Source organism: Octopus bimaculoides, chromosome 10 (assembly GCF_046866305.1).
Source record: "Octopus bimaculoides isolate indiv1 chromosome 10, ASM4686630v1, whole genome shotgun sequence".
Taxonomy (NCBI): domain Eukaryota; kingdom Metazoa; phylum Mollusca; class Cephalopoda; order Octopoda; family Octopodidae; genus Octopus; species Octopus bimaculoides.
In genome coordinates, this window is record NC_142937.1 from 45,621,169 (window position 1) to 45,635,702 (window position 14,534).

The following is a 14,534-nucleotide window of genomic DNA, read 5'->3' on the forward strand; positions in this document are numbered from 1 at the left end:
CCCAATGACCAGAAATGCTTTCACAAAAGACTGTAAATGGAGGACACTGCTTGCATTAAAGAAACACTTGTTTCACAACTATCAACATGAAGTCAAGACAAGGAGACAGTAACACATACAACAGGCTTCTTTCAGTTTCCATCAATCAGATTCACTCACAAGGCTTTGGTCAGTGCAAGACTTTAGAAAACATGCAGTAGGATTGAACCCGAACCTATGTGCCTGGGAAGCCAGCTTCTTACCATATGGCCATGCATGTGCAACATTCACATATTTTAGAGAAAAGAGCCATTAGATTGGCTATTGGCCTGTTCACTCTAACTGTAGATTCCTTAACCCTTTTGTTACCAAATTTCTGTTGAAATACACAGCTTTTGAAGAATTTAATAAAATAACTTTGTTTTTATTAAAATGGTGTTTGGAACATAAATTGACATGAAATTTTAATGGCAAGTTTTTATTAGATCACTTTGTAACAGGAAGTCAGGATCATAGAAAAGGGTGACTCAGGTAGGTTGGTATTAAAAGGGTTAAATGTCATGGTCAATAGCATGTATAACAACTGATGAATGTTTTGTTACTTTGCAAAGTAACTCTTTAGCATTCAGATTACTCTGTCAAATGTAATGTTTATTTCTTTACATTGTTTTGAATTAATCACGCATCACCTTGTAGCTTTGAGTTTTGAATGATGCGATTAATTATTTTTAGAATGATGTTGTAAGGTAGGTGTGAGAGTCTAGATCTGGCCAGTTTGAACATAAAACAGGTAGAATATTTGGGTCTGATATGGCCAGTTTAAACACTGAAATGTTAAACTTTATATAAGGTTATAGTGTGACAAGACATTGATACAACCAGTTGTTTTAATTATAGGTATCACATGTATTATGGAAATGTTCCAGAAAAATCTTTTTTGCAATTTGGAATTGCATATTTTCTATTGATTTCATGTTATATGAAAGTTAAAGGGAAATATACTTTATCGTATGGAATTCCATGTCATACCAAGATTTTCAAGGATAAAATGCTTCTTTAATGTGACAGATATATGACGAAATATTATTTAATTCATGACAAGTCCCTTCACTAACACACCAGACCAATCAATTTGATTTTTTAACAAGAGATCGTCATTTACACTAACAGAAGGCATTGACAGATAACACTGCAATCAAGATAGTACAGCTATCACAAACAACTCAGAAAAGATCAGCTTGTGTTTTTTATTTGATTATGATGTAGTTGGTATAGATATGATCATAATTTCAGTTACTCAACTTGCTAGTGGTAATGGTCACAATCGATATACTTTTGATCATAGCTCCATTTGAATGGGATGAAAAAGTTATTTTCATTAACCTGTTACCTTACCTGCATTTGATCTCTTCACTTCCGCCAGACTAAACTTTGTTTCAAACCAATATGGACGTATATAGGTGCAGGAGTGGCTGTATGGTAAGTAGCTTGCTTACTAGCCACATGGTACTTTGGGCAAGTGTCTTCTACTATAGCCTTGTCAGTGGATTTGGTAGACAGAAACTGAAAGAAGCCTGTCGTATATATATATGTGTTTGTCCCCTCCACCATCACTTGACAACTGATGTTGGTGTGTTTATGTACCTGTAACTTAGCAGTCCGGCAAAAGGGGCCAATGGAATATGTACTAGGCTTACAAAGAATAAGTCCTGCAGTTGATCTGTTCAACTAAAAGCGGTGCTTCAGCATGGTCATAATCAAATAACTGAAACAAGTAAAAGAAAAATACAATGTAAATTGTATGTCCATGGTAATCTATTGCTCTTCCTACCTTCTAAGTTCACTTCTGCATTACCTTGAGTGTAAGCCTATGCTGTATGTCTAAGGGATGAAACTTAGTTCATCTCATGAATCAAGAAAAAAAGTTGCTTCTTTCTTTGAATTAGGTGATAATACAGGAGAAATCTGAACAAATATTTTATGATTATTTGTTTTATTACTGTAACCAGTAGTTAACTCCCACTTACTTACTTTTGATTAAGATCTGCTCCAAATTAACCTGTTACAATTTATTTAAAGCAAAGTGTTTTTACGTTCCTGTTTAATAAACTATGGTATATTGTGTTCACACAAAGCTTTATTCTTGAGGGACAATTCATAAAGTATCCAAGTCCTTTTTCTAAACTATTTTCCAATTTTACTTTTAATGATGATCTTTAACAGTGGACTAAGATTCATTAAATTTTCAGCATGTCTCCAACACTTTAATGGGTATAGATCTTCTTCATTTGCTACTTTCACTGCATTATTAAGAATAGGGTAATTGGTCTTCCTAATTATTTATCAGAGAAATTAAAAATCATCTTTCTTGAATTTGTTTAACACCCTCTAGTATTTTCATAACATCAAGATATACAGTGTATATTTTCATTGCATGTTTTATTTGTAAAGCATGCAATGTCAAATATGATACCTCTTCAGATTTCTATCAATTGGTTATCTACAAATAAAACAAGAATTAACAAATTCCAAAATTAATTTTAGTTAAATATCAAAGTTACAATTTTAGACTTTAGACCAAAGTTTTAACTTTGATGTATTTACTTATTCCTTCTTAATAAATTTCCTACATTTAAGAAAGGAATATATATACTCATTATCTTTGGACACCATGATCTACAATGAAAATGAAATGGCCATTTTGATGCTTGTGCAGGTCAGACAAAATTTGTTGAGGCAAATTTTCCTGAACACAAACAGCACAATGGCCAGACATATATTCATGGAAGGCTGCAAACAACACTATGACAGTGATGCTCATTTAAGAGAAGCACAGAATGTCAAAACAAGGAGATCTGAACATACAGACATGCTTTTTTCAATTCCTGTCAACGAAATCTACTCACAAGGCTTTGGTCGGTCGAAATCTATACTAGAAGACACTGGCCTGTGCTGCTGTCCAGAGGGACTGGGTCCAAAATCATGTGGTTGTGAAGATAACTTCTTAGCCACACAGCCATGCCCAAGTTTATGTGTTTATAAACACCAATGGAAATACCTGGATTTAAGATCATAAAAGAAACATAACTCTTTAACAAATATGGTTCTGGTCAGCTAAACGTTTCTATAAAATGAGTGCCACATGACTGAGCACTAGAACTGATGTGCGACAAAAACCTTTGAAGGCAATATCCTAGCATGGTTTTGGTTCAATAACTGATCTATTAGGTTGTCCCACATGAAATAGCTACTTAGAAATGAATAAATAAAAACTATTTATGAATCAAAATAGGCTCCATTAGTGCCCACATTTTTCTATTGCCTTGCAAGACTATATATTCCTTCTTCAAGAAAATTGTTCAAATGCCATCATTATTTCTTCTTTGCAAACTTGTAATGTCAGATGAAAAGCTCAAGGTGACAAAATAAATGATGATCCAATATTTGACAAGCTACTGCAATTTTGCTTTAGTGTGATGTGAGGAGGGGTCTGACATGGTCACACAAGAGTATAGGCCCTTGTTTATTTATCAACATTACCTCTTCCCCGGCTAATTTGGAATTCATTTCCTCATTTGCTGGCAGCAAGATTAGAATGTTACTGTTTCTCCTGGTTGAGAAATGAATAATGAATGATTCCTTGACAGTACCACCAAATAGTAACCCTTGCGTTTGTGTGTGTAAAGCAAATTTTGAAGCATGTTCAGGCAACCCTTCAGCATTTCGTTGTTGAGATCTTTTCCTGATGTCATAAAGGACCTATATTTTTTTGTGTTACAGGTAGTTATTCTTTTCAAAAATGGTTCTCTTTCATTTCACACAAGAAAAGAACAGACTGTCATCTTATTTTCAGCACTTAACTGATCATTGCAAGATGTCAACCCACAGATGATTTCAAAACCTTTAAATTATTGGTGAGAAAAGCAAAAGTCTAGTTTCTTTCACAGAGTGTCTGCAAAGGCTAGGAAAGAACATTAAAATTCACATAATCAGCAATAAATTTAAGATTTTCTAAAAATCTGATGTCAGCAAATGATATTACAGCACAAAATTTACGATATTCATTCACAAAAACAAATTTTAGAAGTGGCCACCTCATAACTTCGTAAAAAAATATATAACACAAAAAATCCAAAGTATCTCTGACAACAAATGTGAAACTATCAAATCCAAGTGGCTCACTGAATCATGTAATACCTGTGCTGATCATATAAATGGTATTTAGAAACAGGATTCTAGCTCTTGTCTTGTACGTATCACTGTATGTAGATAGAAATTTTGCTCATGTTTTTTTAATTAGTTTTTGCTGTTGTTTCCAATTATGAGAATTGCAAGGAATCTTTGATGTTTTGACACTAATTTTAGCCCGTCTTGGACCTGCAATCATGTTTTATTCACTGCTTTGACTGTTTTACATTGTAATATTTGTAGTCAAGTTAAAATAAAGTGAATTGAAAAATCTGATAGTATTCTTGGTTGAAGTTATTTAACCTTACTTATCACAGAAACACTCTCGGGAAGGGCATTTCTTTTTCCCCTAAAATTATAAATTCAAAAGAAAAGGTGACACTTCTAACTTTGGCTGCACTTCTCCCATGGTATTTTGAACTCAATAAGATTTGAACGAGAACGCAAGCAAGCATTATAATCTCTGATATATATAAACATCTACTGATTCTGTAACCAATCACTCTAATAATAAAATAAGAGGATTTTAAAGACTCTACAGTGCTATACATTTTGTTGGAAGAATAGTCTTTGTCTTCTATAATTCGACTCATATTGAGCATATGTTATAGAAAATATTAAATCGACCTCAGCACTTGACTGGTGCCTTATTTTGTATTGACCCTGAAGGATGATGAAAGATAAAATTGAACTTGGAAGGATTATATGTAGTATTTGACAAATATATACTTGGTCACCACACCTCCCACCAGAAAACAGGATTTGAATTCAGAGTGTGAAAGGGACGTAACAAAGTATCCAAAGGAAGAATATTGAATAGAATGAATTTTGCTTTAGATATTAAAATAAGTCGAGTTACTCTATTTTGATTACGTGCTTCAAAAGATTTAGGCTATGGAAAGACACATCATTGCATCCATATAATGACTAGAGAATTAAGAGTTGTTGAATATAAAACCATTCTAAGAATGACAAACAGTGGCTTGACAGAACAGTCAGACAATGTGTTGAACATATATAATTACAGCCCTTTATGCCCCCAAATTAATTTTGTTATCTTTCATGGACAAAACAAAGTACCAAGGTCGATTTATATACAGGGTGTCCACGCTCCCAGATTTCAAACAAATATAATATGTAACTTTATTGTAATATTCTTTCACAACTAGTAGCTACAGTTGCACCTCTCTGGTTACTTGATGCGATAATCTAGCTCAGTCAAGACTCTCTGCAGCATACCCAGAGTGATCATGCAAAGTGCTTCAGTGATACAATTTATTAGCTCATCCAAGGTTGCAGGAAGTGTGGGTATGTAAACTTTGGTCTTTATGTATCCTCAAAGAAAGAAGTCACAAACAGTTAGGTCTGGTGACCTCACGGGCCACTTGCAGAACATCTTGTCATCACTTCCAGCATGGCCAATCCATCTGTTTGGCATGTGCTCATTGAGAAATCTCCTGACAGGGAGATGGCAGTGCACCATCTTGCTGAAAAAAGTGGTCACCACCCTCAGCATGGAAACATCCAATTGCTTAGCATCTCCAGGTAACTTTAACCAGTAACAGTTCGTTCATCAATGAAGAAAGGTCCATACACAGTCTGCTTTGACAGCACAAAACACATTAAGTTTGGGAGAGTCTTAATCACTTTCCAGGGTCACATATGAATTTTCACTCCCCTGTATCCTCACATTATGCCTATTGACCTTAAGTGGAATGTCGCCTCATCACCGAAAATGATCTTCAACAGCAGGTTGTCGTCATTTTCCATTAATGCCTGGAAATTCGTACAAAATTCAATTCACATTGTCTTCCAAGTGTAGGTTTTGGACTAAGTGCAGTTTCTAAGGGTGAAACCGTAGGCGTGTAAGATCTGTGCTTATGGGGACCTGTAACTTTTAGTTAGCTCTGTGTACTGACGTCTTGGGCCTGTGCAAAAATACTCCTCTAACTTGATCGATAACTTCCTCTGAGACCAGTGGTCAGCCTGAATGTCCCTTTCTCCGATCACAGATGCATCCATTCTCAATAAAGTCGTCGTGGCATTTCCGAATGGACTTGGGTGTAGGTGGATTCACATGGTATTTGAGTTTGAAAGCACGTTGCACGGTCACAACACTCTGTACTTTCAAATTCCAGAACAAACCAGCTGCGTTGCTGTGGGGTGGCGGCCATCTTGGATATCCTTGCGTTCACGTCAAAGATGGAAAGTCACCTGAAAATAAAAGCAAGTATTAGGGAATTAGTGGACACCATATTTATCAATATATGTGAATTACTTTAGATATCATAGCGTCATGGAACCAGGGAGTGTTTTTGTGGAGACCCTGTATTTCTACAAAGCAACCTAGAAGTAAATGAAATTACATTAGAAGCCAAGACAAGCCTAATTTTCAGACATAGTTATCTCAGACACCATTAACCAACATGTCATTTTTACTTCTTTGTTTAAAGCGATAGAGTGTGACAAACTTTTGGCTGCTATTTCTAGGTAGGCAAATGACCATTAAATGAAATTGGTAGTGTGATCGCCTGGCAAATGAAAGGTGCCTTGCGCATCCCCGTTGCTCAAGTAGAAGGGACGAGTGTTCAGAAACTGTCAATATGTAACCATCAACGGGATGTAAGACAAGTGTAACCCAGTCAGATAAAATTTTGATGTAATTGAACGATTTTTTGTTGTGACGATAAAACTTTGGTCATCTGTCAGAAACCGTATTTTATAAAAACAGTGCCAACGAAAACAACACGTGCAAGGAGGGCATTTGTCAAAGGAAAACAATCTTGTTACACATGGTAGAGTTAAAGACAAATAACATTTCAAACTAAATATCAATTCATTTATATTACAATAATACTATATCAAAAGTTTGTGTATTCGTTTAAGACAGTATCTAAACATTTTAACAAAGCATTTCTTAATTTTGCGTATTCTATCAAATGTCTACTGAACATTTGCGTATGTAGAAAAAGCAAACCTACATCAAGAAAGCTTTTATTACACACCCCCGTCACGGGACGATCCAGCTAAAAAGCTTTTACGTGGGCACTCTAGCAGCCAAACTGTCTTCCAAATAATTTCCAGTTGTCTTAAGAAAAACATGTTACATAATGTAGTCCTTGACATGCCTAAAAAAAAAAGACGAGATTGTCACAGCAAGGATGCTTTTGATCATCGGTTTACTTGATCAAGCCTAACCACCAACTAACGCACACATCGGTATATATATATATATATACTACAGGTATACAAATCCGTGACCGTTTTTCAATAGTTTACGCGACATAAAACACATCACTCCAATTAACGTTTAATCTACTGTGAAGTAATCCAGTAAAATTCACTTTCATTCCAAATAGCATTTCATCCTCATCTCGTACAGAAAGAGGAATCAGTTGACCAATTTCTAACATTGCAAAAAGCTTACTCATCGTAACAACTGTAAGACCGAGTTTGGTGCAGCCTCACTTTCACATCGAAAGGAAAGTTTTCGCTGAGAGAGAGTTGATCGGAAGTTATCATCAATATAGTGTACAGAAATTGACGAGCTAAGGGGGAGGGGGAGAAGTACAAGCAATAATATATATATTACTTTAAAATCTAAGTGATTTTCTCCCTTCAGATTACTTTTTAAGTGATCCAAAATATTTACATACAGTCACAAAACTGTTGCTGAAAAGCATATGGATTTCAATGCTTATTAATAGATATTTGCCAAAAATGTATGGATGTTAAGTGAACGAATGTGTGTATATATACATACATATACACACACATATATATATTATGTGTGTATGGAGTGACTATGAATGTGTATATATGTGTGTGGTATTTATCGATATATGTGTAGGTGTGTGTGTGTATGTGTAGATAAATTTAGACGGAGTGTGCGGAAAGTGGCACATAAAAAGTTGAAAACGAGATGAATAACGCATGAAAGACGAATATTTAAGCATATAAATATGTTTACAACCTTTCTACATCAATTCATAGAGCTGGCACAGAACAAAAGAAATAGTGGCGTCAAGAAAACAGCAAGTATTTTTTTTAAAAGAGAGAACTACTAAATAAATGAACGACACAGGCGAACAACTGGAAACTGGCAGAAATAGTAATAAGGTCAAGGACAAGTGTCGCTTATGTAGTTGTTGTAGAACGAGAGTCGCATCATGTGGATTGGAAAAGAGGGATTAAAAGAGATATACAGAGGGGGGAGAGTAAAAGAAAGCGATAGAGAGTGAGAACGAAAGTATGAAATCAAATGGATTGAATATGAAAAAAAAAGAAGAGAAAAGTGAAAGAAAACAGAAAAGTAATGAATAAAAGTGAAAACAAAAAAGAAAGCGATATGATAGGTAAAAAGTAGAGGAATATTATATATATATATATATATATATATATATATATATATATATATATATATATTGTAATGTAATTTTATGGATTTATATTTAAGTAGAATTTTTTTGTGATGAAGAAATTATCTGAAAAAAAAAATTCAAATTGATTAAATAATTAAAGGAATAAAACTGAAGGATAAAAATTGGAAATGGCATGCTTCTCAGTTTGGCTGTATTTATCGCTGATGCAAGGGATCTGTGGTGGCTAGTGTCACGTGCTGATATGATTGCTGCTGCCGGAGTAGGAGGAGTAGGAGGAGTAGGCGGAGGAAAAGAGAGAGAATGAGCGAAGATGTCACGACCAGGCAAGTCGGAGGAGAAATTCAAAGACAAATTCAGGAATCTGTTCAATTTTCGCAACAGATCACCCCCTGCCGCTCAGAAATCTGAAGTGAAAAAAGAATTTGTCTTTACTTTTGACATTCTGCAGGTGAGATCTTTATACCGTCATCATACCGACATCACTATTACATGTTCATGCATACATACATACATGTATGTATATGTGCTATATGTATGTATATATATATATATACTGTGTGTATGTTTCACACACACACACACACACACACACACACATATATGTATGAATATATATATATATATGTATATATATATATATATGTATATATATATATATATATATATATACACACACACACACACACACACACACACACACACTCACATACTCACCTTGCTCTTCCTCACGAATTTTTTGTCTTAATCTAGATTTAGACTTTAAACCTTAATATTTCGAGCAGTTTATTTTCTATAACCGACTTGTTCATTTGTTAAGCAGTATGTATATGTGTGCTTATATGTAGATGTTATTGTGTGTGTGTATGTATATATATATATATATATATATATATATATATATATATATATTGGTAATCTGCATCGTCTGTCTAACCGTAAGCTCTCATCCTCCCCGACACGTACTTGTTCTCTTTCATTCTCAATGTCTAGTACTCGATTTCTCGAATCTTTGAGCTGCTCTAGTTTATTAGGTATTCCCGTACTTCTCGTTAGCATCAGCAATTCTTCGTTACCTCACCAACATTTTCCTAAGATGTGTACTTCTTTCTTTGTTTGCTTCGGCAGCTTTTATGTACGATATATCTAATTGGCAAGGAACTCTCAGCAGACTCTCTTCATCATTCCACTCTCTTTTTCTTCCTCCCTCTTTCTCTCTCTCTCATACATACATACACACATATATATGTGTATGTATGATCACGTACATACACATATATACATATACGTGCATGTATAACAACATAAACTGTTTTCAGTTCTTCAGATAGATGCCCAACAGCTGCACAAAGAATACCATTCCTGCTTAATTGTTTCCTGATTGTCTTTGACCATTTACAAAGTTAATAATATTTATTTGCCGCTCTTTCATTCTGACAGGTGGCTGCAGTGGTTACAAAGTGACGTATCAGTTATTTTCGTGTGTAGCTATGTGAGGCAGAATGTTTGGCCCCATCAACAGTCTGCCTTAGTAGGCGATCTTCTATTCTTACCTTTGATTTCTGTCATATGTAGTTCCTCTGATTTTATTTATTTATTTATTTATCTTTCTCTCAATCATCATAGGTTCTTATTCTAACCATTTTCTACACATTCGTACACACCCACTCACAATAGAAACGAGACACAAGATACTTTAGATGTATTTATCATTTTTTTTTTCTGTGATTTTATTTTAATTGTAAGCCGTTCTAGTTATGATGGTTATCACTTGACATTTGTTCTTGCATAGAAATTCTTCGATATACTTCCATACTTGTAGAGAATTGCATAATAACGAAGCAAAAATGAAATTCTCAAGCTTCCTTCATCCCTTTTCATATATCTACAATCACATAAATGAATGTTTTGATTTATAAATTATTTCTTATACTATTTCAGTTAACAACAAATCCTAGAATAAACTATCTAAGCCGGTTAGATCAGTTCTAAACTCCAGCATTATAACATTTCACTTCAAACGAGTTAAACCTAACCTCTAGCCATATCAGCTGATCAAACTCAATCAAATTGTTGGTAAATCTATATATCAACATTGTTTTCACTTCATATATGGATTAATATTTACTGCTGACTTATAAGAGATATCAGAAAATTATGCATCACTGGAGAAAGTTATTGTAAACCTCTATATTCAAGTCGTAATTATATTTCGATTTCTATGGTGTTATAGTTACTATTTTATAAAACCAAGTACTTAATAACTGATGACAGATGATTACAGTCTAAATTATTTAAACTTCTTTTGTCATTTTTTTTGTTTCTTTACCGTACAGTTATTAACTTTAGTTAAAAATTGAATATGATTTAATGTTTTAAAAAAAGGTACTAAAAATTACAAATTTATTCAACTTTGGTAAAGAACTAAGGGTATTTTAATCTTTACTAAAAGTTACAAGTTAAAATAATTTCAAGCAGAAAGTTTGATAACCTGAGTTTTATATTATTTTTTAGTAACTTACAACCATTGGTACTTTCTATTCTGACAAACTGCAGTATATTCACCCTGTCTAAATATACAGTAATAATGTTTAAGTTTGAATTGTATGGTAAAGTCCAGCTTGTGAAAGTGTTTTACTCAGCATCACATGAAATAACATTTCTAAGATAAAATAGATCTCTGTAAAATCCTCAGCTAGAAAATTTCTTGCTTCAATTAAGAGAACATTGTGGCCAGTTTGATGTCAGAAGTAGCTGTGGTGTAGTCAGCTGCAATACATGAGGATAAGATAAGTTACCAGAAGAGATGGTTATTTCTGAAGTGTGTGTTGACCCAAGGAGACATTGGATGGACAACAGCAGTGGTGTCCTGAAGTATGCTGATGAAGAATTGATTGCTTGGCAATTGAGATCAGTGGGTGTAGGATCAGTCCGCTGATATTTGCTGACTAAATGGTGCTATTTGGCACATCAAAAGGTGACCTCAGCATGCCCTGATTGGATTTGCTGCTGAATGCTGTAAGGCAGAGATGAGAATCTCTGGTCTTCTCAAGAAAGTCTTCTCATTGCACTCTGCATTTTAGTGGAACATCACTGAGACAAGTGGAGATGTTTAAGTGTGTCAGGGACTGTATTCATGAGTAATGGGAAATAGGAGGCTGAATTGGATGCTAGAATTGCAGGTGCTGGTACAGAAATGCTCCAACATTCAATCCTCAAAAGAGAAGTTGGTGAAAAAAAGCCAAGCTCACTATCTGCAATTTGGTTTTTGTGCTTGTCTTTACCTATGGTCATGAATGTTGGGTAATGATTGAAAGTGTATGGTTGTGAATACAAGTAGCTGAAATGGGATTCCTCTAAAAGGTATTTAGATTAACAGTACTCAACAGGGTGCATAGCTCAGAGATCAGGGAATCTCTCTAGGTCAAGCCACTAATTCTCTACATTGAAAGGTCACAGGTCTGGTAGTATGGACATGTGATTAAAATGACGCAGGAAAAAAATCACATGACAAATTCTTCAAGCTGAGCCAACTGGCAGTAGACCTAGAGGTAGACTAAGAATGAGATAGTTAGATGATAGTCATAGACTCAGTTGGTCATACTTGGGAATCTCAGCTGGAAGGTCTAATGATGGTTGCTTCTTACAGGACCTTATGGAGGAGGAGGTGTCATGACCCTCCCAGGAATAGTGGGTGGAAAAGATGAATGGATGGATGAATGAAGATGGAACAATAGAAAAGGAAACTGTGTCCGAAGATACACTGGACAGATAACACCAGCAATAGTGACCTGAAGTATGTTTATGTTGGACTGACAGAGAATAGAGAAAAATGGTGAAAGAAGATAAAGGTTCACTAAGCAAACAACAACACTAGTGACCTAAAGTACATCAGTGTTGATGTTGATGTAATAAAATATAGAGAACTATGTTGAAGAAAGATATGACCATGCTGGCTTGATTTTGTTTTAGTCTAACTCTTCTGGCTGTGTTCCTTAATTCCTGGTGGAGACACGGTATGTCTTGGGTGTTTTAAATGCATGATGAATCCTATCACTCCCTAGTGTGAATACAGCTGATTTCTTCCAGAACTGACCAGTACTGGATTGGTATTTTGTTTATTGACACCACAAAAATGTAAGGCAAAGTTGACCTTTGCAGGCTTTGAACACTGAGTGCAGAGTACTAGGATGAATTTGGCAAGGTATTTTATCCAATATTTTAACAACTGCCAACTTGCCCCCTATATGTCTAAACCCTTGCATACAGAGAACTATGAATGAAAGACTAGTAGTAGTACATAGGGTATGGAAGGGTACTTTTTAGAAATGACATTATTATAATTCAGAAAAACTATTTCCCATTATTTAACTTGGTTTTGTATATTTAAATCAGTCAGATTAACTGATTGTTGATTTCTTTTCATTAGGTACATGGCAAATTTTTACAGGTTAGGGAATATTCAATTGAATAGACCTTTTGTATATATATATTGGTTTCAAATTTTGGCATAAGGTTCGAGGGAGGGGGGTAAGTCAATTACATCAATCTCAATGCTCAACTGGTACTTATTTTATTGAACCCAAAAGGATGAAAGGCTGAACTGACCATAGCAGAATTTGAACTCTGAATGTAAAAGATGGACGGAAAATATCTAAGCTTTTTGTCTGGCTTACTAACGAATCTGCCAGTTTGCCACCCTACCCCTTGTATATATTACTGGTACTTAAGTTATTGACAATAGTGTGATTTAAAGCCAGAATATTGAGGGGTATGTCTAAACACAGTAAGCTATTTTGCTTCGTATCTTATATTGTATTTCTATTTTACTGTCTTTATGCTAATGAAATAAGACAAATTTCAAACAAATCCTTTATATTTCAAAATCTCATCTCTATAATAACATGCTGAACAAATAAAGTGCTGATAGATATTAATTAAATAAGTGGTTCATCAAAACATCAGATTTATTTAGGGGTTAGACAAAGGTCTACTGGCTGAATGTCAGTTTAGACTGAATAGCCAGTTAACTGTAGCTTACTTACAATATTGAATTTGAATTTAACCAAGGTTCACTGAGGGCCAGTAAAATAATTTTATTAATATTCCCCTACTGAATTTAACTTTACTTTTTATTTTCTCAGGATTGATAAAATAGCAATCAAGTACAGGAGTGAATTTAATTATCTAATTTTGCCCCTACCAAAAAATGTTTGATCTTGTGCTCATATAAAAAAAATCAGTATTAAAGGATAAATAATTCTTTCTGATTTTGATACAAGGCATGCAATTTTGAGAGGAGGGGCAGGTCAATCACATTGACTTCAGTACTTGACTGGTACTTTATTTTATTGATCTCAAAAGGATGAAAGATAAAGTTGACCTCAATGGGATCTGAGCTCAGAACATAATGAAGAAATACTGCCTAGTATTTTGTCTAATGTGCTATCAATTCTGCCTGCTTGCCACCTTAATATTATTGGATAAATAATAAAACAAATATCAATTTCTTTTTTTTGCTGTTTTGTAAGATCACTACTAAGCTTTTGTCATTGCTTTTCCCAAGGTTAACCAATAATGATTCTCATACTAACATGAGGCTATTGTTGATTGAATTGAGCCTAGTATATGCCTGGCACTTATTTTAACCACAAGATGGTTTGAAGAATAAGTGAACTCCTATATCTATACACACACACACACGCACGCACATATATTGGATAAAACTAAGCACTGATAGATATTTTGTCTGAAGCTTCTATCACTTCTGTTACTATTCACTGCCTCTAAAGTTTACTGACAATGACAATTTTGAGTAAGCCTCTACATGGTTGCCCAAACTGTTAGAAATAATAGTCAAAGCTCTCTGAAATCCTGAAGTAAAGACAAAACTCAGTAGACAATGTAGCCCTATTTACAGTAATACCTCAAAATACAAGTTAATTTGTTCCCGGAGACTGCTCATAAAGTGAAAACTCATAAAGCAGA

The 14,534-nt window shown here is 34.5% G+C and overlaps 1 protein-coding gene and 1 long non-coding RNA gene across 3 annotated transcripts in view; one reads left to right on the forward strand and one right to left on the reverse strand.

Moving 5' to 3' along the window:
• Positions 1 to 441: 441 nt before the first annotated feature.
• LOC106867844 (uncharacterized) lies at positions 442 to 8,306 on the reverse strand. The gene is made up of 2 exons (XR_001409190.3): positions 8,141 to 8,306; positions 442 to 6,381 (listed from the first exon to the last, which is right to left on the reverse strand). It is a non-coding gene; the product is annotated as an uncharacterized LOC106867844 (long non-coding RNA).
• Positions 8,307 to 8,733: 427 nt separating this feature from the next.
• Positions 8,734 to 14,534, forward strand: part of LOC106867843 (tuberin) — a 134,089-nt gene continuing 128,288 nt past the window's right edge. For both annotated transcript variants that reach the window (XM_014912876.3, XM_014912877.3), the window contains exon 1: positions 8,734 to 8,997. In XM_014912876.3, the coding sequence (XP_014768362.1) occupies positions 8,860 to 8,997 (138 nt within the window). In that variant the 5' untranslated portion in view covers positions 8,734 to 8,859. The remainder of the gene's footprint in view (positions 8,998 to 14,534) is intronic.